Raw genomic sequence first — 25,568 nt, 5'->3', positions numbered from 1 at the left:
TAAGAAGAATTCTTATAAGAAGAGCAGCTTTAATCTATTGATATTATTGTTAAATCTACTGCAAAGTAATGACTATGCAGCTGAGGTCCATAAAGACATTAAGATGGGTATGAAGAAATTCATGATGTGGAAAGAGAAGAAGAATATTCTCTATAGAGATGGTTGCATGTACATTTCTCAGAATAAGATCTTGTGAATAGAGCTGATCAGATATTATCATGATTTATCTCTTATAGAGCATTTTGCTACAGCAAGAATGTATGAGCTTATAGCTTGCAAATACTTTTAATCAAGAATAAGAGAACTGATGAAGAAGTGCTGTAAAGTCTGTAAAGTCTGCCAGAACTCAAGAAGAGTTTATGAAAAATTTCAAGAAGAATTATCACTCTTACTAATTTCAAATTACTCTTGGAAATCTATTAGTATAAATATTATTACAGATCTTCCCACAAGCCTGAATTTTGAAAAGGTGCAGTTTGACTGTATTCTAATTGTAGTGGACTGGCTAATAAAGATGGCTCACTTTATCCTTATAATAAAGAAGCTGACATTAGAGAAATTGGCTCATCTCTTTATTTACAAGATAGTGAGATTACACAGATTACCTGTAAGTATAGTAACAGATTGAGAATCTCTCTTTGTAAGTAAATTTTGGGGTAATTTAACTCATATCTTGAAGATTACAAGAGTAATAAGTACAGCATTCCACCTGCAAACTGATGGTCAAACTGAAAGACTAAATAGTGTGCTAAAGCAGTACCTGCAAAGCTATATCAGTTATAATCAAGATGACTAGATAATATGGTTGCCAATGGCAGAGTTTGTGTACAATAACTTATAGCAGATCTCCATACAGAAATTATCTTTTCAGCTGATATATGGGTTGAATTCACAAACAGATCTATTGAACTCTGATGAGTATAACTATATGTGCAAGAATTTAAAGAATCAGATGAAGGCAATAAGATTGCTCTGTAAGAAGATCAAGAAATCACTTATAAAGATACAAGTCTACCAGAAGAAGTACTATAATCAGAAGCACACTATAAAGACTTTCCAGATAAAAGACAAGATATGGCTTGACCTTCACAATATCAAGACTGTATAGTCTAATAAAAAATTGGATTTGTTGAGGCATAAGCCTTGTAGAATTGTGAAAAAGATAGACTCACAAGCTTACAGACTGGAGCTGCCTCCAGATCTGTAAACTCATGATATTTTTTATGTATTCCTGCTCTGTGAGCACAAGACCTGCAAAGAAATCAATAGCTCATCTCATCATGAAGTTTGTGAGATAAATAAGAATGAAAAGAAGTATTGAATCTGTAAGATAATTAACTCAAAAAGAGAGAGTCACAAGCTGTAGTACAGAGTACATTGGAAAGATTATAATAATAAGAAGAACAAGACATAAGTTTCTGCAAGTAATATCTGTTTACTGAGAAAGCTATTTTAATAATTCTATAGTAGAAACCTGGACAAGCCTGGTTCATGAAAGAGATGGATGGAGATAGTAGAGCTAGAAAATAGATTAGAGAGAGAAAAGATATAGTCAAGCTAAACTGAATCAAATTAAATTGATCTCAAAAGAAGAAAAAACTAAACTAAGAACTATATAAGAGTCTCCAGCTTTCTTCTATAAAGATCTGTAACAATTATCTATAATCTTACTGCTGGAAAGAGCAAGCAAGATACTTACAATATAGACAGTTATTATATTTTTGATTCAAGTCTACAGAGATGCACTCTGTAAAGACTATATTATTATAGTCTTGCTGAGCTCTCTTGCAGGTGAAGCACTTCTGTTCTGGTGATGGCTGGGCCCCAGCTTGAGTTATAAGAATACTCTTACAGAGCTGAGTGCAGACAGCCAACTGATTTAAATTATTCAAACCAGTAATAAGCATGGGTCTTTAAATAGGCTTGCAACACCATACTCTTTTGCAGACAGATAAAGCTTGTACTTCAGTATAAGATGAAAAATCTAGAAGAACCATCAGATTAACCTGTGAAGCACTTGTAAAAGTAGTGGCTGGTGGCATGTAAGAATTTGCCTGCAAACCTCTTACACAGACAAACAACATCTGTAAGAGTCCAGGGCCTCAGCTTGCAAGCTGTTGGAAGTACATGTGTTCTCACAAGACACTAAGTCACATGCTTGCAAGCACACATAAAAGACTGCCACTGTGTGAACCCCTTGTTGGAAGCCAGTAGCAATCTTATCTAGAAGTTATATATAGCTGCCAATACTAGACCTTTTATCTTACATACTCTTTTCTACATACAATTTCTTTTATAGATTTATTATCACACCAATCCACACATACAATTCTCACATTTTGCCACTCTTCTTTGGTGATGCCTGACAATAATATCAACACAAAGAAGCCAACTCTCTGAAGCTCATGAATCTGAGACACCAGCAGAAAATCTATCTGAAGAACAAACCCAAGTTCACAAGAAGATAACAAATCTTGAAACCATCTCAGCTCTCTCAATCATGAATGAAACCAAAACTAGTATTGTAATCTCAGAGAGAGAGTCTATCTTAGCATCAAGAGATGAAATCCAACAACTTTGTGAGAAAACCAAATTACTAAAGAGAATGGCAAAATGGCAAGAAAAGTTAAATACTCTCCAGGCCACTCAAAAGCACTCACAAAGTGAATCTCTTGATATGATTACCTTCAACCCAACACCCACAAAGCATTCATCAGTCTTGAGACCATCACAATACACAAAGCTCTATCAGACTGACTTCTATACAAAATATCAGCAGTTCACCTTCAGTATTGAATTCACTCATAACACAAGCAAATTGAATGATGAGGAAACCCTCACATATGCTCTTACAGGACTTGATTACATTGAAAAAGATCTCTGAGAGGTTTACCACAAAAACAATCCATTGAAGAATAACTGAAATGATCTCAAGAAATTTCTACATGTGAGGCTAGAAGATCCAGCAAACCACATACAAAACTCTTGACAAGTAATCTTCAATCTTCACAAGAGTTTGAATGAAACTGACCAAGTCTACCATCAACAATTTCTAGAGCTCACAACAGAAATTGGTGAAGAATTTGAAAGCTTTAAAAAAATGAAGAAGAATCTATATATAGAGAACTTGAATGAGCCCATGCAAGCTAAACTGAATGAACAGCTGGAAATACCAGATGATATTAATAAGATAGTAGCACTAACTACCCAACTCCAATCAAGTATGACAGCAGCTCTTGAAAAGAATGTCTTGCACACAAAGTCTATCAATCCAGTTGGAAGTGCTTACAGAGATATAAAGACTGATAACTCAAGATCACAAACAGATAAGAGAAGTCAACTTCAGAGACCTGCTCAGAAGATAGGGAAAGATCTTATTAAGAATTATAAAACTTTGAGAAAAGAAGAAAAGTGCTTTAAGTATAGCTAAAAGAGATATCTTACAAAAGACTGTCTCAAGAAGAAGAATAGCAAATAGAAAATTAGGAAGCCACAAGTAGATAAAATTAATATAATAAAGTTGTTCAAGAAAAGTCTTCTTGCTCTTCCCCCTATTGTTCTAGATATGTGAAGTCTAACTGACAGGAGTATCATCTGGTCAGCACTAATAGACTCTAGTTGTCAATCTCTAGTAATTAGTTCACAATTGACCACAAAGCTAGCACTAGAGATGCACAAGATGTCTATAGAGATTGAAACTGTTATGAATCATGAGAATATCATTCTTACAAAAGAGATTGCAAATATATTCTTTAAAGTCTGTAACTCTCAGAGAAACTGGCAGTTGTTCCATGAACAAATAATGATCACAAACATAAAAGATAAGATGCTAGTGAGTTTGAGCTGGCTACAGCAACACAATCTCAAGATGTATTTCAGAGAACTAAGACTAGAGTTCCAAACTATATATTACAATCCACTCATAAAGATTAAACCAGTTAACCTCTCAGAGCTAGTGAAAAGAGGGAAGCCCATCTACATGATAACTCTCCACAAATCAGAACAGATGATGACAGCAGATCTAAACCTCCAGATACCAGAAGTCTACCAGAAACTTACAGAAGTGTTTAGCAACAAGAAAGCTTGAGAGCTGCTACTACATCACAAAGATGATTTGACTATAGATCTTGAGCCAGAAAAGCAGCCAGAATTTGAAAGAACATACAGACTTTCACAAGCTAAACAAGAGACTCTTCACAAATATCTGAGCAGTGCACTAACCCATGAATTCATTCATTCTTTCAAGTTATCTACAGAAGCACCCATTCTGTTTGCATTCAAGAAGAACAGCAGACTAAGAATGTGTATAAACTATTATAATCTGAATTCAAAAATGATCAAGAATAGATATTCTCTACCACTGATTAAAGATGTATTATATAAGCTTGTGGGAGCTGCAATATTCACTCAGTTGGATATCAAGAATGTCTATCATAAATTGAGAATTCATGAAGAGAATAAGTGGAAGACTGCATTTCAGACTTTACAGAAGCTATTTGAGTACTTGATAATATCTTTTAAACTTGCAAATGCACCAGCAGTCTTCCAATCATATATTACAAAGACACTTAGCAAATATCTAGATGTGTTTACAGTAGTCTATCTTGATGATATAGTTATGTACTCAGCTCACAAGAAAGATCATAAGAAGCATGTGAAATTGATACTTAAGACACTTAAGAATGCAGATTTTTATTGCAAGCTGGCAAAGTGCAAGTTCAATACTCACAAGATTGACTACCTTGGGTATATCATAACACCAGAGGGTGTTCTTATAGAGAAGAGCCATGTGAACACTATTCTTGACTGACTAGAGCCAACCAGTAAGAAAGAGATTCAGATCTTCTTAGAATTCACAAACTTTTACAGGCACTTCATTCCAAGATTCTCTAAGATAGCTTACAGTCTGACTGCTCTTCTAAAGAGAGAAGAAGCAAAGCTAAGCAGACACACACAAAAAGAGATGAGAAGAGAGACCAACACTTTCATGACTAAGAAAGATTGTGAAGTCTTTATAGATTTAAAAAGAGTATTTACAGAAGCTGTTATACTTTACTATTTTGATATGAAACAGAAGACCAGACTGAAAACAGATGCATCTGACTTCACAGTATATGATATTCTATTACAGCTAGTAAAGAATGGCATTTGAGTTCCAGTTGGGTTTTATTTACAGAAGATGCAATCTGTAGAGATGAACTATAGCATTTATAATCAAGAATTACTTACAATTGTGGAGTTATTTAGATATTAGCACTGCTGATTGAAAGACTTGCAAACATCAGTTCAAGTTCTTACAGATCATGATAGCTTGCACTATTTTCAGACTGCTCAAGATCTCTTATAAAGACAGGTCCACTGAACACAAAGACTGACAGTTTTTTAGTTTACAGTTGATTATGTGAAAGAAATCAAGAATCCAGCAGATGAATTCTCATAAAGATCTGATTATATCAAGAAGACTGATCTAGATGATATAGAGAGTTGCAAGACTGCAAATCAACTGAGAATAATGCTTATAAAGAAGCAAGAGACTACAAAAAAGTTGGAACTGACAGCTCAAGTTTCTCTCAATCAGAGAGAGAAGAAAGAAGATGAGAATACATAACTTATCTCCACAAAGCTTCAGATTACAACCAAGAAACTACTCATAAAGATTGTCTTGAAAGATACATGTAAAGTGAAGAAGATTGCAATGCAGATTCAGAAGATTAAAGATCTGATTTACAAGAAGAATTTTTATGAGAAGAGCAGCTCTAATCTGTTGGCATTATTGTCAAATCTACTGCAAAGTAACAACTATGCAGCCAAGATCTGTAAAAACATTAAGACAAACATAAAGAAATTCATGACATGAAAAGAGAAGAAGAGCATTCTCTATAGAGATGATTGCATGTACATTCTTCAGAATGAGATCTTGCAAATAAAGCTAATCAGGCATTATCATAATCTATCTCTTGCAGAATATTTTACTACAGCAAGAACATATAAGCTTATAGCTCACAAATTCTTTTAGCCAAGAATAAGAGAACTGGTGAAGAAGTGCTGTAAAGTCTATAGAGTCTGCCAGAGCTTAAGAAGAGTTTACAGAAAATCTCAAGAAGAACTATCACTCTTACTAATTCCAAATTACTCTTGAAAATCTATTAGTATAAATGTTATTACAAATCTCCTCACAAGCCTGAATTTTGAGAAGATGCAGTTTGACTGTATTCTGATTATAGTGAATCAGCTTATAAAGATAGCTTACTTTATCTCTACAATAAAGAAGCTGATATCAGAGAAATTAGCTCATCTCTTTATTTACAAGATAGTGAGATTACACAAATTACCTGCAAGCATAGTTATAGATCAAGAATCTCTATTCACAAGTGAATTTTGGGGTGATTTGACTCATATCTTGAAGATCACAAGAGTAATGAGTACAGCATTCCACTCACAAACTGATGATCAAACTAAGAGACTGAATAGTGTGCTAGAGTAGTACCTGCAAAGCTATATTAGTTATAATCAAGATGACTAGATGATGTGGTTGCCAATAGCAGAATTCACATACAATAACTTACAGCAGGCCTCCACACAGAAATCATTTTTTCAGCTGATATATGAGTTAAATCCACAAACAGATCTATTGAACTCTGATGAGTATAATTATATGTGCAAGAATTCAAAGAATCAGGCAGAGATAATGAGATTACTCCACAAGAAGATCAAGAAATCACTTATAAAGATACAAGTCTACCAGAAGAAGTACTATAATCAGAAGCACACCACAAAGACTTTTCAGATAAAAGACAAGATATAGCTTGATCTTCACAATATCAAGATCATACAGCCTAACAAAAAATTGAATTTGTTAAGGCATAGGCCTTGTAGAATTATGAAGAAGATAGGCTCACAAGTCTACAGACTGGAGCTGTCTTCAGATCTGCAAACTCATAATATTTTTCATGTATTCCTGCTCTGCAAGCACAAGACCCACAAAGAAATCAATAGCTCATCTTATTATAAAGTTTACAAGACAGACAAGAATGAAAAGAAGTATCAGATTCACAAGATAATTAACTTAAAAAGAGAGAATCACAAGCTATAGTACAGAGTACATTAAGAAGATTATGATGATAAGAAAAACAAGACATGGGTTTCCACAAACAATATTCATTCACTGAGAAAGCTACTTCAACAATTCTATAGTAAAAACCCAGACAAGCCTGGTTCACAAAAGAGATGGATGGAGGTAGTAGAGCTAGAAAATAAGTTAGAGAGAGAAAAGATATAGTCAAGCTGAACTGAATCAAATTGAATTGACCTTAAAAGAAGAAAAAACTAAGCTAAGAATTATATAAGAGTCTCCAGCTTCCTCCCATAAAGATCTGTAACAACTATCTATAATCTTACTGCTGGAAAGAGCAAGCAAGATGCTCATAATATAGATAGTTATTATATTTTTAACTCAAGCTTACAGAGATGCACTCTGCAAAGACTATATTACTATAGTTTTGCTGAGCTCTCTTGCAGATAGAGCACTTCTATTCTAATAGCAGCTGGACTCCAGCTCAAGTTACAAGAATACTCTTACAGAGCTAGATACAGACAGCCAACTAATTTAAATTATTCAAACCAGCAATAAGTACAGACCTTTAAATAGATTCACAACATCATGCTCTTTCACAAACAGATAAAACTTGTGCCCCAGTATGAGATGAGAGATCTGGAAGAACCACTGAATTAGTTTATAAAGCACCAGTAAAAGTAGTAGCTGGCAGCATTTAAGTAAAGATGATCTGGAACCATCATTATCAGTCTTACAGAAGAGATGCTGGACAATTTCAGACATTCTACAGAACTACAGCATCTACAAACTCTGTTAGAGCAAGAGAAACAGCAATAATAATCTAAAGAGAGTTAGCTACAAACTGAAATGTAATAGAGAATACTTATATTTCTAGCCACAGCCAGCATAATAATTACAGAGAGAGAAGACAGAGCAGCAGAACTCTAACTTTATCAGCATACAAATCAAATGTCAGCTTGTGAGAAGCACTTACAGCTTGAACTAGCAGAGAAGAAGCAGTAACAACTAGTAAAGAAGAGAGAGAGGAAGAAGCAATAACACTCTAGAACTATCAGCTGTAAACACTTCTCAAATTCTCAAGACTACTCATTAAAGGCCCAACTTCTTTCACAAAGAAAGAAGTAAGAATTCTCTCAAGAAAGAAGAGCAGCAATAACTCACAAGAAAAAGAAGAAGAAGACTGTAAACTTACAGAAACTTCTAGCAAGTATTAGCCTCTCTGTAAATTAAACTTCATGTAAAGACAAAACTTCATGACTATACAAAGTAAAAATACAATCAAGAGTGAACTCACTAACTTGTGATTATAAGACTAAGCACACAGAATATCTGAATAAAGTTATTTTTAATTCTTTTAATTATTAGAAATCTCCTACAAGCCTGTCTCTCATATAAAGCAGTGCTTGAAGGGTTCACTTATCTGAGTAATAATAATATAGACTAGAGAAGAAAGAAAAGAAAAAAAGAGAAAGAGAAAGCAAGAAAAAGCTCTCTCTTAAGCTAGTGTTCATTATCTAATAGTGACATAAAGCTAATAAGAACAATAAAGACTCTCTACATATTATTATATTATTAAGCTCTGTTGTGTTGTTATATTATATTGTATTATTAGAGTTGTGTTAATATCACATCTCTAGTAAGACTGTACTCTTTTTCTTATAAGGAAATTTTTATTTTTCTTAAGAGGTTTTGTTTTTCTACTCATGAAGACTTTTAATGAGACAGCTGTCTTGAGAGATCAAGACTTACAAGAGAGAAAAATCTATAAGAATTCACCTGCAAATCTCTTATACAGACAAACAACACTTACAAGAGTTCAGAGTCTCAGCTTGCAAGCTGTTGAAAGTATATATGTTCTTACAAGACACTAAGTTACATGCTCACAAGCATATATAAAAGATCACCACTGCACAAATCTCTTGTTGGAAGCCAGTGGCAATCTTGTCTAGAAGTTATATATAGCTGCCAATATCAGATCTTTTATCTTGTGTACTCTTTTCTATATACAATTCCTTCTATAGATTTATTGTCACACCAATTCACATGTATGATTCTTACAGATAAAGCAACTTCATCACAAATATCTGATTCTTATGCAAGATCTTGTGCAATCAGAACATAATGAGCAACAAGATAATAATGAGAATGCTAATAAAGCTGATGATTCATATGCTATTATCTTCTTTCATATCTTAATCAATGCCTACTGCTGACTACCAGCTAGTCATAAAGTCATGAAATTGCTTAATTTACAAAGCATACAGCTTTTCAAACTACTAATTATATATTTCTTTTTGCAGAAGCTCTGACTTTTATACAGCAGTGATTGGGCATATTAATATATACTTGATGGAGATTTGACTCCAGTTCAATTATTTTAAAAGCTGATCTTTACATTTAATAAAGATGCACATTGCACTACATTAAAACTTGATGATCTGGTTGAGTATACTTATATGTCAGACATCAAGATTAAGTAAATAAGATGCATATTCATCTACAATCAGAGCAGCTGCTGAAGAGTTTTTTTTGCCATGTTCTCTGCTTATGAAATTCAGCACAAGAGAATACTGGATTTGCCAATTTTGCAGGTGAATTAAGATAAGATTCATATAATCAGCCTATCTGCAATCTGCAAACCAAGCCTTTACACAGTACCTGTTAGTAAAGATTCTGAAAGACTTGAACTGAATTCTGCTCTGCTGACTATCTTTCTCAACTGCACTTGAAGTGTTTCCTTTTTATAGATGAATTGGGTGGTTTGATGTATGTAGTATTGCACATTAGTTGAAATCCAATTTCTCTCTCCAGTATCTGCTGGAGTAACTATACTATAATGGTTTCTATACTATAATGGTTTCCCTCCACATTTATAAACCTGAAAAGGTATCCTGAACATTTCTAGATATATTTGTTGATCAGAGGTTTCAATGTTTCCTGATTTCTATGTTGAGGATTGGAATGTAAGGATTTGCCGTGAACCCCTTACATGGACGAACAGCACCCATGAAGGCCAGAAGCCTCAGCTTGCGAGCTGCTGGGAGTTGCATGTATTCTTGCAAGGCACTAAGTCATGTGCTTGTGAGCACACATAAAAGGCCATCACTGTGCGAACCTCTTACTGGGAGCCAGTGGCAATCTTGTTTACAAGTCATACATAGTTGCCAGAATACAGATCTTTTATCTCACATACTCTTTTCCATGTATATTCCTTCTAGAGATTCATTGTCACACTGATTCACACATACAATTCTCACATTTTGCCACTCTTCTTTGGTGACACCCGACAATGGTATCAACACAAAGAAGCCAACCCCCTGAAACTCGCGAACCTGGGACACCAGCCAAAAACCTACCTGAAGAACAAACCCAAGTTTGTGAAGAGATAACTAATCTTGACACCTCACCTCTCTCAACTGTCAATGAAACAAGCACTGTGAACTCAGAGAGAGAGTCTACCCTGACACCAAAAGACAAAATCCAACAGCTTCGCGAGGAGACCAAGCTACTAAAGAAAATAGTGAAATGGCAAGAGAAGTTGAATGCTCTCCAGAACACCCAAAAGCACTCACAAAGTAAATCTCTTGATATGGCCACCTCCAACCCAACACCTGTGAAGCATCTGTCAATCTTGAGATCACCACAACACACAAAGCACTACCAGACTGGAACCTACACAGAATATCACCAGTTCATCTCAGATATTGAATTCATTTGTGACACAAGCAAACTGAATGATGAGGATACCCTCACATATGCTCTCACAGGACTTGGTTATATTGAGAAAGATCTTTGGGAGGCCCACCACAAAGGTAATCCATTAAAAAACAACTGGACTGGCCTTAAAGAATTTCTACACATGAGGCTAGGAGACCCAGCAAACTGCACATGAAACTCTTGGCAAGCAATCTTTGATCTTTGCAAAAGTTTGGATGAAACTGATTATACTTATCATCAACAATTTCTAGAGCTCACAACAGAGATTGGTGAAGAATTTGAAGATTCCACAAAAATGAAGAAGAACCTGTTTATATGGGGCTTGGATAAGCTCATGTGAATCAAACTGGATGAACAGCTGGAGATACCAGATGACATTGATGATATAGTAGCACTGGCCACCTGGCTCCAACCAAGTGTGTCAGTAGTCTATGCAAAGAATGCCTCACACATGAAGTCTACCAATCCAGTTGGAAGTGCTTACAGAGGTATGAAGATCAATGACTCAAGACTGTAAATGAATAAGAGAAGTCAACCCCAGAGGCCTGCTCAGGAGATGAGGAAGGACCTTACCAAGAATCATAAAGTCTTGAAAAAGAATGGGAGATGCTTTGAGTGTGGCCAAAAGAGCCACCTCATGAAAGACTGTCCCAAGAAGAAGAAGGGTAGCAAATAGAAAGTTGGGGGGCCACAAGTAGATAGAATCAATATAATGAAGTTATCCAAGAACAGTCTTCTTGCTCTCCCTTCTATTGTTCTAGGTGCACAAAGCCCAACTGACAGGAGTATTACCTGGTCAGCACTAATAGATTTGGGCTGTCAATCTCTAGTGATCAGTTCACAATTGGCTGTGAAGCTAGACCTAGAGGTGCACAAGATGTCTATAGAGATTGAAACTGCTATGAATCATAAGAATGTCACTCTTGCAGAAGGGATTGCAAATATATTCTTTAAAGTCTGTGACTCTCAGGGAAACTGGCAGTTGTTCCATGAACAAGTGATGGTCACAAATATAAGAGATGAGATGCTAGTGGGTTTGAGCTGGCTGCAGCAACACAATCTCAAGATGTGTTTCAAGGAACTAAGGCTAGAGTTCCAAACTGTGTGTTGCAACTCACTCATGAAGGTTAAACCAGTTAACCTCTCAGAGCTTGTGGAAGGAGGGAAGCCTATCTATGTGATGACCCTCCACAAATCAGAACAGGTGGTGACAGCAGATCTAGACCTCCAGATACCAGAAGCCTACCATGAACTCACAGAAGTGTTTAGCAACAAGAGGGCTTAGGAGCTGCCACCACACTGTAAAGATGATTTGGCTATAGATCTTGAACCAGGAAAGCAGCCAGAATTTGGAAGAACATACAGACTTTCACAAGTTAAGCAAGAGACTCTTCATGAATATCTGAGCAGTGCTCTAACCCATGAGTTTATCCAGTCTTTCAAGTCATCTGCAGGAGCACCCATCCTGTTCACATTCAAGAAGAATGGCAGACTAAGAATGTGTGTGGACTATCACAACCTGAATTCAAAAACAGTCAAGAATAGATATCCTCTACTACTGATTGAAGATGTATTGTATAAGCTTACAGGAGCTGCAATATTCACTCAGTTGAATGTCAAGAACACCTACTATAGACTAAGAATTCACAAAGGGGATGAGTGGAAGACTGTATTTCAGACTTCACAGGGGCTATTTGAGTACTTGATAGTGCTCTTTAAACTCATAAATACACCAGCAGCTTTCCAATCATATATCACAAAGGCACTTAGCAAATATCTGGATGTGTTTGCAGTGGCCTATCTTGATGATGTGGTTGTGTACTCAGCTCACAAGAAGGATCATGAGGAGCATGTGAAATTGGTACTTAAGGCACTCAAGAATACAGGCCTTTATTGCAAGCTGGCAAAGTGCAAGTTCAATGCCTGTGAGATTGATTATCTTGGGTATGTCATAACACCAGAGGGTGTTCTTATGGAGAAGAGCTGTGTGGACACTATTCTTGACTGGCCAGAGCCAACCAGTAAGAAAGAGGTTCAGATCTTCTTAGAATTCACAAACTTTTACAGGCACTTCATCCCAAGATTCTCTAAGATAGCCTGCAGCCTGACTGCTCTCCTAAAGGGAGGAGAAGCAAAGCTAAGCAGATGCACATGAAGAGAGATGAGGAGAGAAGCTAACACTTTCATGACTGAGGAAGGTCACAAAGCCTTCATAAGTCTGAAAAGAGTATTTGCGGAAGCTGTTATGCTTCACCATTTTGATATAGAACAGAAGACCAGATTGGAAACAGATGCATCTGACTTTACAGTGTGTGGTATTCTATTACAGCTGGCAAAGAATGACATCTGGATTCCAGTTGGGTTTTATTTACAGAAGATGCAATCTGCAGAGATGAACTACAGCATTCATGATCAGAAACTGCTTGTGATTGTGGAGTCATTTAGATATTGGTGCTGCTGGTTGGAAGGCTTGCAAACACCAGTTCAAGTCCTTACAGACCATAATAGCTTGTGCTACTTCCAGACTGCTCAAGACCTCTCACAAAGACAGGTCTGCTGGGTGCAAAGGCTGACAGCCTTTTGATTCACAGTTGACCATATGAAAGAAACTAAGAACCTGGCAGATGGACTCTCACAAAGACCTGACTATATCAAGAAGACTGGTCTAGATGATAAGAAGGGTCACAAGACTGCAAACCAACTAAGAATAATGCTTGTGAAGAAGCAAGAGACCACAGAAAAGTTGGAACCAACAGTTCAAGTTTCTCTGAATCAGAGAGGAAAGAAAGAAGGTGAGAATGCACAACTCATCTTCACAAAGCTTCAGATTGAGACCAAGAAACTACTCACAAAGATTGTCTTGGGAGGCACATGCAAAGTGAAGAAGATTATAATACAGGTTCAGAAGGCCAAAGACCTGGTCTGTAAGAAGAATTCTTATGAAAAGGGCAGCTCCAACCTGTTGGCATTACTGTCAAATCTACTGCAAAGTGATGACTATGCAGCTGAGGTCTGCAAAGACATTAAGACAGACACAAAGAAATTTGCAATGTGGAAAGAGGAGAAGGGTATTCTCTATAGGGATAGTCACATGTACATCCCTCAGAATGAGGCTCTGCAAATAGAGCTGATTAGACATCATCATGACCTACCCCTCACAGGGCATTTTGCTACAGCAAGAACATACAAGCTTATAGCTCACAAATACTTTTGGCCAAGAATAAGAGAACTGGTGAAGGAGTGTTGCAAAGCCTGTAGGGTCTGCTAGGACTCAAGAAGAGTTTGTGGGAAGTCTCAAGAAGAACTATCACTCTTACCAATCCCAAATTACCCTTGGGAATCCATTAGCATGGATGTTATTACAGATCTCCCTGCAAGCCTGAATTTTAAGAAGGTGCAGTTTGACTGTATTCTGGTTGTAGTGAACCAGTTCATAAAGATGGCTCATTTTATCCCTACAACAAAGAAGCTGACATCAGAGAAATTGGCCTATCTCTTTATTCATGAGATAGTGAGATTGCACAGATTACCTGTGAGCATAGTAACAGATTGAGAATCTCTATTCACAAGTGAATTTTGGGGTGATTTGACTCACATCTTGAAGATTACAAGGGCAATGAGCACAGCATTCCACCCACAAACTGATGGTCAGACTGAGAGACTGAATAGTGTGCTGGAGCAGTATCTGCAAAGCTATGTCAATTATGATCAAGATGACTGGGTGATGTGGTTGCCAATGGCTGAGTTTGTGTACAATAACTTGTGACAGGCTTCCACACAGAAATCACCTTTCCAGCTGACATATGGGTTGAATCCACAAACAGAATTCTTGAACCCTGATGAGTATGGCTATGTGTGCAAGAATTCAAGAGATCAGGTGGAGGTAATGAGATTGCTCCATGAAGAGGCCAAGAAATCACTCACAAAGATACAAGCCTACCAGAAGAAGTACTACAACCAGAAGCACACCACAAAGGTCTTCCAGGTGAGAGATAAGGTATGGCTCAACCTTCACAATATCAAGACCACACAGCCTAACAAAAAACTGGATTTGTTGAGGCATGGGCCTTGTAGAATTATAAAGAAGATAGGCTCACAAGTCTACAGACTGGAACTGCCTCCAGGTCTACAAACTTATGGTGTCTTCCATGTATTCCTGCTCCACAAACACAAGACCCACAAAGGAATCAATAGCTCATCTCATCACAAAGTTTGTAAGATGGATGAGGATGAAAAGGAGTACCAGGTCTGCAAGATAATTAACTTGAAGAGAGAGAGTTGTGAGCTGTGGTACAGAGTACATTGGGAAGAATATAATAATGAGAAGAACAAGACATGAGTTTCTGTAAGCAATGTCTATTTACTGAGAAAGCTACTCCAACAATTTCATAGTAGGAACCCGGACAAGCCTGGTTTGTGAAAAAGATGGATGGAGGTAGTGGAACTAGAAAATAGGTTAGGGAGAGAAAAGGCATAGTCAAACTGAACTGAATTCAATTGATTTCAAAACAAAAGAAGAAAAAACTAAACTAAGACTATATAATTAGAGTCTCCAGCTCCTCCTGTAAAGACCTGTAACAACTATTCATAACCTCACTGCTGGAAAGAGCAAGCAAGATGCCTACAGTATAGGCAGTTGTTATATTTTTGACTCAAGCCTGCAGAGATGCACTCTGCAAAGACTATATTGTTATAGTCTTGCTGAGCTCTCTTGCAGGCAGAGCACTTCTGTTCAGATGATGGCTGGACCCCAGCTCAAGTTACAAGAATTCTCTTACAGAGCTGAGCATGCACAGCCAACTGGTTTAAATTATTCAAACCAGCAATAAGCACAGGTCTTTGGATAGGCTTGCAACACCATGCTCTTTTACAGACAGACAAAGCTTGTGCCTCTGTGTGGGGGGGAAGGCCTGGAAGAACCACCAGATTGGCCTGCAACACATCAGCAAAAGTAGCAGCTGGTGGCATTTAAGTGAAGATGGTCTGGGACCACCATTGTCAGTCCTGCAGGGGAGGTGCTGGGCAGTCTCAAGCACCCTACAGGATTACAGCACCCACAAACCCTGCTGGTGCAGAGAAAACAACAACAACAATCTAAAGAAGATTAGCCACAAACTGAAATGTGATAGAGAATACTCACATTTCCAGCTGGGGCCAGAGTAATAACTACAGAGGGAGAAGGCAGAGCAGCAGAACCCTAACTCCATCAGCACACAAACCAATGTCAGCTCACAAGAAGCACTTACAGCTTGAGCTGGCACAGGGGGGGCAGTGACAACTGGTGGAGGGAGAGAAGAGAGAACAATAATACTCTAGAACTGTCAGTCACAAACACTTTCTAAACTTCTCACAACTACTCACCAAAGGCCCAATCTCATCCACAAAAGAGGGGGTGGGGGTCCTCCCAAGGAAGGAAAGTGGAGACAAGTCATAAGAGAGAGGGGGAGAGGACTGTACACCAGCAGCAACTGCTAGCAAGCATCAGTCTCTCTGTGAATCAAACCCCATGTGAAGACAAAATCTAATGGCCATGTGAAGCAAAGGCATAACCAGGGGTGAACTCACCAGCTTGTGATCTTTCAGCCAATCATACAGAACATTAAAGTGAAGCCATTTTTCTTCCAGAATATCAGAGACCTCCTGCAAGCCTGCCTCCCATGTGAAGCAGTGCTTGAAGGGTTCACTTACCTTGATAATAGTGATATAGGCTAGAGAAGAAAGAGAAGAAAAGAAGAGAAAGAGAAAGCAAGAGAAAGCTCTCTCTTAAGCTAGTGTTCATTATCTAATAGTGACACAGGGTTAGCAAGAACAATAGAGACTCTCTACACATTGTTGTGTTATTGGGTTCTGTTGTGTTATTAGAGTTGTGTTGATATCACATCTCTAGTGAAGCTGTACTCTTTTCCTTATGAGGAAATTTTTATTTTTCCCAAGAGGTTTTTTGTTTTTCTACTCATGAAGATTTTTAACAAGACAGCTGCCTTGAGGGACCAAGGCTTACAAGGGGGGGGAATCTGTAAGGATTCACCACAAACCCCTTATACAGACAAACAGCACTCATGAAGGCCAGAGGCCTCAGCTTGCAAGCTGCTGAGAGTTGCATGTGTCCTCACAAGACACTAAGTCATGTGCTCGCAAGCATATATAAAAGGCTGTCACTGTGCAAACCCCTTGCTGGAAGCCAGTGGCAATCTTGTTTACAAGTTGTACATAGTTGCCAGAATACAGACCTTTTACCTCGCGTACTCTTTTCCATGTATATTCCTCCTAGAGATTCATTGTCACGCTGATCCACACGTACGATCCTCACATGGAAGCTACATTTCTGAATTCAGAATGTATATATTTTTAAACTTCCAAACAACTGTGGATTCGGATAAATGTACAGAGTATATTCCGACGTAAATGTATCGGGACTAGTGGATCTACGGTTTACAAATCCTCCCCATTTCTGCTATGGTTTTATAGTGGGCAAAGGCCACGATTTTGAAAAACCGTGGCCTGAAGCGTTGGCTCATGGCATCCAAGGTGAAGGAGGGTGATGGAAAACCCCCTGGGTGGGTGAGCTGCATCTCTAGATTTTTTCCTTTCTTGACTTCTGGCTAACAGGCAGAAGATCCCTGATTCGGGTCTTCGACCCCAAGGCACCAGACGACGCAGAACCGGTTTGGGAATGGACAAAAGAGGTGGAGTATGGCACGGGTCGCGTCCCAAAGGAGTGTAGAGTCAAGGTCCTCCATGGCTGGATAAAGATTTCCACTTTGGCACAAGGCTAAATGTGTTATTTATCTGAAGCCCTGCCTCCTGACCAACCCACAAGGTGATCAAAATATCTTGTGCCAGATCTTTAGGAATCAGAATAGTGAGACAATCTGTTGTGGACTTGCCTAAATCTCTTTCTAATTGCCATTGGTGACTAGTACAAACTGCATCCAAAAGCAAGTCACCCAGAAGTGTAATTTGACTGATTGGAGCCTTTGAATACATGTATTGAATATCTAACCATCTGTTAGCAATTTCACTGTATATAGCTGGAAGCATGCTTATTACTTCTTCCGGTGTGGTTACTCTTGTCCCTGAGACATCTTTTTTCCGAACACATGCGCTTTAGTGGCTGTCCTCATGATCTTCACAGTGGGAGGTTGCAGCTCATGTCTGCAAGACTCCTCTAATATTTGAAGGATTGGGCGTACCCAAATCTTGTTGATGTTGGGCAAGGCGCAGTTTGATATGTGCTTCTCTCATTTATTAGCTCCAAGGACTTCACAGCAGATAGCGGCGACAAACAGGAGAGGAATTTCATAAATAGACCCTTGTCTTCCAGGACAAAGTCACTGAGCACAACCTTGTTGATGTCATCTCTACATAGAAGCAGTGACAAGTTTTGGCATTGCACAAAGTCTCCAACATTTTCAACAAGAAAATTGAAGATATGGGAGGGCAAGTCAACCATCTCTTCAACAGTATATGAAAGTCCACAAAGCTTCAATAATGAACAGTCTAAGTTTTGCAGTCACACTTTCCTTGTTGACTCATAAGAATTTGCCTTGAACAGGAACTTGATGAAATGTTTGATTCTTGTAGCTTGCTGTTTTGGAAGAGCTTTATTATCTGGGAGTTCTTGCAATAAGCTCTTGGTTGAAAACAAAACAGTTTGGATGATGAGCTGTGTTTGGAGCTTGGATACAGAGTCTAGCAACTTTGGTAAGTCAATTTCCGAGTCCTGAAGGTGCCAGACATCTTGCCTAACCCTCCTAGCATTGAAAATGAGGGCCTGCAGCAAAGGGGAGGACATCTTGGAATGAGTGGGCTAAATAGCATTTGGTGGTGGGTGGAATCTGGCGTGGGAGGACCAGTGAGCCATTTTATGTTGCCCAAGAGGCCAGGGTGATTTTCGGCCGGCTCTCCGCATTTGCCACATATCCCCTATACAGGATGCTCGGTCCATGCGCACTCAGGAGATGTGCAACGCTGTCTTTGTCACATGTTTTTTTTGGTCAACTGGAATATAAATAACCAACCATAGTTAGTGCCAGTAAAAAATGAGTAATGAGATTTCAGGGACTATGGAGACGGAGATATTACTGCCAGGAGTCCGGAAAAGGTAGAACCACTAGAACTGGGCTGGAAAAGAGAGCCTGTAATTTAACTACTTTCTTATTCTCATTTTTCTATTTTATGTTCGTCGCTAGTCACTCCGTAGAGAAATATCAATGTACGCCGTTCTTGCTGGATTTATCCCAGTATGCATATCGCTGCTTTTAAATACAAAGATACCTAAATGCAAACATCGCTGCCAACCATCACATGAAATTTGTAGAAAGAGAATTTGGGGGGGGAAAAGGAAAAAAGAAAAAAGGGGAACTATTATACAAGAGATGATGCCTTCACGCCTTCAAATGTCCCGACTGAACCATCAACACCGGTGGTTGGGCTTTTTTGCGACAGATTTCCGTAAACTCCGTCAAATACTCCAACCTCACGTTGTGGCAGTTCGCCAAGTGCAACGAGAATAGCTCTTCGCGATAGAATGGTTCACCGTTATTGTGCTTGTGATCGTAGCCAATATCGTCCGTCTCGCATATGCAGTGCACGTCTCGGAGATGTTGCTTGCGTGCGCTCCAGTCTGCTGGGGATTCAGAAAATATCTCTCCGCAGCACAGGCAGTAGTCGTATGTATAGACCTTTTTTGCGTTGACGGAGGCCTGGTCGGCTTGGATGTTAGGATTCTCATCGAGATTGAGAGACGCGAGGTCTGATGCGTCTTCAGTATATATTTCGGTGTCGAAGAATACACCTGGGTTGCTGGCGTGCTCAGGACCGGGGCAGATCCAGCTTTCTGGGGTGTTGTGCCAGAGCTTGGTGTGTTGGATGGAGGCGTTCGTGTCGGGGAAATGTTTTTCGCAGGTTTGACATTTGAGTTCGGGCGGACATTGGCTGGCACTGCGATTCAGGTTAGCTACGGCAGTCAATTGTAAGGAGAAAGATCATCAATAGCCATACCGATAGACTTCATCTTGGAAACCAGGCTGTTGGAGACAGTGTAATGGGGAGAGGTCCCAAGGTGGAAAGCCTTCAACGGGTGTCATGGTGAACTTTGAAATCGGATACGGAGACCGAAGTGGATTCCAGGAGATCATTGTCGTGCCTTGCTCAAAGTGCTCAGCGACATGTTCTTGTCGCTCGGCCCAAGTTCGTAGAATAAGCTCACAGAACCCGCAATTCCAAAACCAGTTGCTTCTTTTCTCGAGCCAGTTCCAAGAATCTATTCTTTTGGGCCCTTCAAGTGCCTGTGGATTGTCTGAATAAAGATGATACCCAAAGCTAATACATTTCTCTGCAGCTGCTTCGGCGTCGTGGGAAGGTTCTTGATTCTCATACCTGCTAAACGTGGAGACGACGTCAGACATTGAAAACATCACATCATCGTGCGTAACGACGCCTTCGTCCTGGGAATAGAGGTTTCCATAAGGCCTCATGTGGAAAGCAGCCTCATGGTACGCCCATTCTTCCTTATTCTCCCATTGCATCAAGCAAAAAGTGCATTGGAACGGACGGGGTTCGCCTAGTGGCATCTGGATCTCCAAATCCAAAGTTGGAAGTTCTTTAGAGCAAGTGGATAGGGATGTTTCTGGAGGGGGCGTGGATACCGCGACTCTTGTTCTAGAGTTCAACTCGGTCATGAAATCCGAGTAGTTCGAAGCAGATGATTTTTGGACTCGTGAGAATATAGACTTAGGCGACACCGTTCGAATCGAGGGTTGCGAGCTCTTCGCCCTTCTCGATGCCAGATATGTGTCCCTCGACGAGGCTTTTTTCAAATATCCCTTCGCTTTTCTAGACCAAGAACTGGCAATGGACGCAGTGATGCTTCGTTTGGAATTTGACATATAGCTTCGTGGTTTCGAGCTCGCGCTATCCTCTTTAGAAGCGTTCCAGAACTTCATTCTAGAGATAAGCCGACGCCCTACAGAGCGTGATCGGGGTAATGGCAGGTCCACTTGAAATCGCGGAAGATCCGACGATTGTATGCCTCTCGATGCATCCTGCCAGTAGGAGATATCTTCTTGACAGTGTGGCCTTCTGTCATGAGCAGGCAGCGACACGGATTCTGCTTTAGCAAACCTGTATCGATTGTTGCAATAGGTCTGTCCACCTTGAAGGCAGTCCGAGTAGCTATAAGATAGGTCAGATTTGCACACTCGCACCCGCTTGTTGAGTAAAAGGGGCTTACTTTGCGCTTCTATCATCCTCTGTAGGGGGCCCTTTGGTGAATCCATCGAATTTGTGACTTCCACATGATATCGAGCGATTATCAGCACTCGGTTCAGTAGCCGTCGGACACCGGCGGATGGGAGTGTACTAGAATAGTTGGTGAGCTGTGAAATTGGCAGAGTAGGGATTGTAACTTACAACACTGGAGCTATCTCGTCGATGACTTTTCGAGCAATCCAAAGATGACTCTTCCTGATTCGCGGAGTAACAGGTCGCAGGGAGGGTTGGCAGGTGATGGTCGTTTTGTATATCCACTGCCACAGAGTGTTCCTTCGAATAAAAATTTAGACTTGTTCTGCTAATACAATAAAAAAAGTTAGACCTTACATATTCTTCGGGCTTCTTTTGCTGGGTATCTGGGTTCTCTGTGTCGATTTTAAAAATTGCGATATGGCACGACCCATCTCCGCCACCGAGCCGATTGGTATCAGGTTCTCCGATATCGAAGCCTCCCGGAGACCAGATATACGAAAACTCTCGTATGGAGGAGTCGACTTCTTCTGTGGTCAGCACAGTGTAGAGAACTGTGTTTTGCGTTTCGGAGACAGGCCGTTGCGCGGATCGAGGGCACTCTTTCCCCTCGTTGAACTGCTCAACGTACTCCTCAACCTCCATTTCTGCTGGATAATCGAAGTACTGCGAGCGAGGGATTCTCGCAGCAATCGTCAAAGAGCAGAATTCATGCGAAGAAGCAGGTGTGTCGACGTATATTAACGAGTACTGAGTTCAAGAACGTCTATGTAATGGGACGTATGTATCCGATGATGGTAAAAGAAAGAGAAGATAGTCGGAGTGATTGTGCACAGGCAAGTTTTTGGCCGAGGGATATACTCTCGCAATTTCAGAGACAGTTTCAACTCGGCCCAGATGCTCTGAGTACCGCTCTGGCAACGGAGAGAAGCCTCGCTCTCCACCGGAGCCAGCTGGCCATAGTGCGCTGAGTCAAAACCACACAGAGGACGTCGGGCATAGTCATCACACACCCACTCGCTGTCTTTGGGCTCCGAAGTGCGTTGTCACGGCCGTAGCCAAGTATGACCACATGTTGGGCTGGGAAAAGGTGAGGCAATCCCCGCTGTCCGCCATGTGTTGGGGTTCCATTGGCATGCGGTGCATCGTTCAAGTCGCCTTGGAAGGCCAATAGGATAGCATCAGCAACGGCGCTGCATCCATTGGTCGGATGATTGCACCGTCTAACAGAGAGATGAGAAGTGCGTATGAAGTGCTAAAGGTTGAGGCACCAAGGCGCCCAGTTGACGGGCTTGGTTTTCAAGTTCATTGACGAGGAGCAGCGGGAGGGGCGAAACGACGACTCCCTCTCGTTGGCTTCGCTGATTGATGTTACTCCGTACAGTCTATGCGTACGCCGAGCTTGTCAATCCGGCTGGACAAGCGATGATCAGAACCAACATCCTGCGCATTCTCCTCCCATGTGAGGCTCGTTGAGAACGGTGGTTCCTCTCGTGGCGGCCCGCACAGCCCGTTGACTAATTCGACAACAGGGACGCATCACATCGTGGATAACACAAGTTCCCCTTCAAATCGGATGTCGAATGCCCTTATGGCCTCAAGAGGGACCCATTTCCAGAGCGCAAGACGCGCAACTCACCTTGCCTAAGTGCCTTGGGAGCTAGAGTACGGAGTAAATCGTAGTATAAATTGACTAGTTATTCCATTCTACGTAGGTGTTTGTAAATGTAGAATGGAGCCATAGCAGACGAAAAAGGTCCCGATTGCTGTTGAGAAAGTAACTACACAACCTATGATGCGACACGGAATGGATAACTAGTGCGGATTGTTCGTAAATTGGGTATTTTGTCAGCTTATGCCATCTCCAGAAGCACGGGCTCCCTCGCCATGCAGGGCTCTCGCCCCCAGCAAGTACCGTGTGGATCAGCGCTTCGCTGGGTTCCACACGCCGAACGGTCGATGGCGTAACGGGTGGTTTAGCTCACGAAGCAACATAATTTATCAGGTGAGCTCCCACCGCGGTGAACTAACGAACGACGGTTAATCGCAAAAGAAAGAGCCCCGTCTCTCGACGTGGGACGCACATTTTTGAAGGCCAACGGGCTAGCTATCGCATATAACCGTCAAATGAGGCGGATAATCACCCAGGGCGTTTAGCAACCGGGGAAACTAAAGTAACCTCGTCAGATCGCGATAGTCTATCAAGCTTGAAGATCATACGAAAAGACAGCTTCTACTCATTTCCAAGGCTCTCATTCCAGAGCTTGGCGGGAACAGATGTAGGAAACCCAGCCCCTGATTTCATTGGGCCCTCGAACTTGGTGGCACATTTCTGCCAGCTTAGTTGGAAAGATGTCGGCAATGCAACGCAAGCAGAGAATACTCATATATCGGCCATAATTCTTGGAACCAGCATTCACCCAGCAGTCCAAGTTAAGCCAAAGTCGATCCAATGATCTCTGAACAGGCTCGGTAATTTTGTGGAAACAAGTTGCCATAACCGCTCAAATCAGCAGATCACTGAGGAGTTCGTCACATGCAGTACCCCTAGACACAGTGCTATTACCGCGACTGCACCACCTTCAAACAGCCCACCATCTCCAGCTCCACAGGAGCTCGAGGTGCCCAGTCGGTGAGGACACTGAACTCAAGTGAGAGAATATGGGATGACTAGATTTATTGTAAGATACCGACCGCCCATCACCTTTCGACAGAGAAACCAAGCCCTATCCTAATGAGAAAGGAAACAGCCAGACCGGCTATGGCAACCCAAAGTATAACCTGGTGTACTCTCACAAACGTGGGTCTCGCTGAGCTGACCATTTCATCAATCTCTTCTTCCAAGCGATCCCCCATTGCACTGAGAGAAAAGTTCTTCTCCACTCGTTCCTGGCCCATTTTTCCCATTTCTTCAAGTTGTTCCGAATTCATGTCCCACAGGACCTGTTTAATTACTCTGGACCACTCTTCGACAGAACTTGCATCCCGCAACCATCCAGTTTTACCGTCCAGAATGGTTTCCAGTGGCCCACCCGTGTTCACAGCCAGTAGCGGGAGTCCAGCATGCATAGCTTCGACTGGAACGATTCCAAAATGTTCATGTGAAGGTGTATAAAGTAGCAGCGTCGAGGACGAAAGTAGAGTTTGCTTGAACGCTGACGGAACGGAGAGAAGGAAAAGGACATTTATTGATGCCGGGATGGAGAGCGCTGATACAACCGTCTTCGACGTAGCAGTCTCCAGGCCGAGATTGGTCGCTAGGGAGTCGAGTTCCCTGTGGTATTGGACATTTTCTTGAACCCGGTTGTCGTATCCACCTAGATCAAAATATAGAGTTAGATTATCTTCCTGGGCAGAGAGGTTCCATATGAACGCTTGCCAGCAATAACCAATCTTGTTCCTCTCCTGTGCTGTTTTCCAAGACCGTGATACGCTCTTATAGCCAATTCAATATTCTTCTTTCTCTCAAACCGATTGATGCTGAGTATAACCTTCAATCCTCCCCAAAGTGGCTCTTCCGAGGACGATGTCTGCCCATCGCCGATCTTGAGCGCCTTTTGTGACGTGTCAACGCAAGGATACAACACTTTCACATCCCTCAGTCTCTCGCCGAAGACTTCTCTAACCACCCGAGATGTAAACCTCGAATTCGCGACCACTTTGTCCGCCGCACTCATCGCCCAACCCTCGAACCAGTCGAACGGCCATCGATATAAGCCTTTAACAAGCCTAATCACCCGACCCCCTTCATCTCTTCTCGCGAGCAGCTGATCTGGGAAGTGACAATAAAACAATATCCGATCTCGTCCTCGCCGTCTCGAGCCACGTAACACTTCCGACCCGAAAAGTCTTAACAGCGGAACGCAAGCGGGAACCTGGTCGACGATAAACACATCATCCTCCGCGTCGTCTTCTTCAGCGATCATCTGGTCACCATTTGTTCTACCCGCACCACCCACTTCCCTCTTCCTCCTCCTCTCCAGTACTAATCCCATCACCAAATGTAGCTGCCTCAACACCGCCATCAGTACATGCAGTCTGCCTCCAACATGTGCTGGAAACACCGTGTTCCCTCCAACCCTAACATCCAGCGTTCCATCTCGGGCCTCTTCAAAGCAATGCATTGGGTCCCGGTGAGAGGTGTATATCGTTACGCGGTGGCCACGCGACTGGAGCGCTAGGGCGGCATCGAGAATGAGCCTTTCGGCACCGCCAATTCCAAGATCTGGATGAATGAAGATGATATTTCTCTTGCGATGGGACTTCGCGGATCTTGAGGATGAGGCGCGTTCGGACGGCATTTTCGTCTACGATTCGGCGGACATTTGGCATCCGGCGTTGTCCTCTTGTGAGGAGCAATGGAACCTGCCCGGAGTCCCGTGAGGTAGGTAGGTCAGGGGCGGAAGTCATGTGACGTAGGGAGTAGTTAAAGCAAATTTGTCTACTCGTCCCTAAATCAAACCGCCGTGTTAATTATCAGTTCGAGTCTTCAATCTCTCTGCCTATAAAATTTGTATCTCCCCTGAGTACC

The 25,568-nt window shown here is 41.1% G+C and overlaps 5 protein-coding genes across 5 annotated transcripts; 2 read left to right on the top strand and 3 right to left on the bottom strand.

Moving 5' to 3' along the window:
- Positions 1-15,606: 15,606 nt before the first annotated feature.
- Positions 15,607-16,571, bottom strand: CIMG_12951 (uncharacterized protein; the record flags this gene model as incomplete). The annotated part of the gene is made up of 6 exons (XM_001240117.2): positions 15,607-15,724; positions 15,834-15,886; positions 15,933-15,989; positions 16,039-16,104; positions 16,154-16,263; positions 16,481-16,571. The coding sequence occupies 6 exons, from the start codon at positions 16,569-16,571 to the stop codon at positions 15,607-15,609; spliced, it is 495 nt and encodes a 164-aa protein (XP_001240118.2).
- Positions 16,572-16,918: 347 nt separating this feature from the next.
- CIMG_12950 (uncharacterized protein) lies at positions 16,919-17,516 on the top strand (the record flags this gene model as incomplete). The annotated part of the gene is made up of 3 exons (XM_004445181.1): positions 16,919-17,089; positions 17,261-17,349; positions 17,402-17,516. The coding sequence occupies 3 exons, from the start codon at positions 16,919-16,921 to the stop codon at positions 17,514-17,516; spliced, it is 375 nt and encodes a 124-aa protein (XP_004445238.1).
- A 1,412-nt stretch (positions 17,517-18,928) lies between these two features.
- CIMG_09740 (uncharacterized protein) lies at positions 18,929-21,682 on the bottom strand (the record flags this gene model as incomplete). The annotated part of the gene is made up of 5 exons (XM_001240118.2): positions 18,929-19,735; positions 19,796-20,968; positions 21,027-21,154; positions 21,206-21,337; positions 21,395-21,682. The coding sequence occupies 5 exons, from the start codon at positions 21,680-21,682 to the stop codon at positions 19,180-19,182; spliced, it is 2,277 nt and encodes a 758-aa protein (XP_001240119.1). The 3' UTR covers positions 18,929-19,179.
- Positions 21,683-21,810: 128 nt separating this feature from the next.
- CIMG_12949 (uncharacterized protein) lies at positions 21,811-22,685 on the top strand (the record flags this gene model as incomplete). Its single annotated transcript, XM_004445180.1, has 5 exons — positions 21,811-21,817; positions 21,874-22,127; positions 22,212-22,332; positions 22,422-22,499; positions 22,570-22,685. 5 exons carry the CDS (start codon positions 21,811-21,813, stop codon positions 22,683-22,685), a joined length of 576 nt encoding a protein of 191 aa, XP_004445237.1.
- Positions 22,686-22,744: 59 nt separating this feature from the next.
- CIMG_09741 (alpha-1,2-mannosyltransferase) lies at positions 22,745-25,338 on the bottom strand (the record flags this gene model as incomplete). Its single annotated transcript, XM_001240119.2, has 2 exons — positions 22,745-24,354; positions 24,411-25,338. The coding sequence occupies 2 exons, from the start codon at positions 25,336-25,338 to the stop codon at positions 23,738-23,740; spliced, it is 1,545 nt and encodes a 514-aa protein (XP_001240120.1). The 3' UTR covers positions 22,745-23,737.
- Between the last annotated feature and the right edge of the window lie 230 nt (positions 25,339-25,568).

Source organism: Coccidioides immitis (assembly GCF_000149335.2).
Source record: "Coccidioides immitis RS genomic scaffold supercont3.2, whole genome shotgun sequence".
Lineage (NCBI taxonomy): Eukaryota > Fungi > Ascomycota > Eurotiomycetes > Onygenales > Onygenaceae > Coccidioides > Coccidioides immitis.
This window is presented reverse-complemented; position numbering and strand designations above follow the sequence as displayed.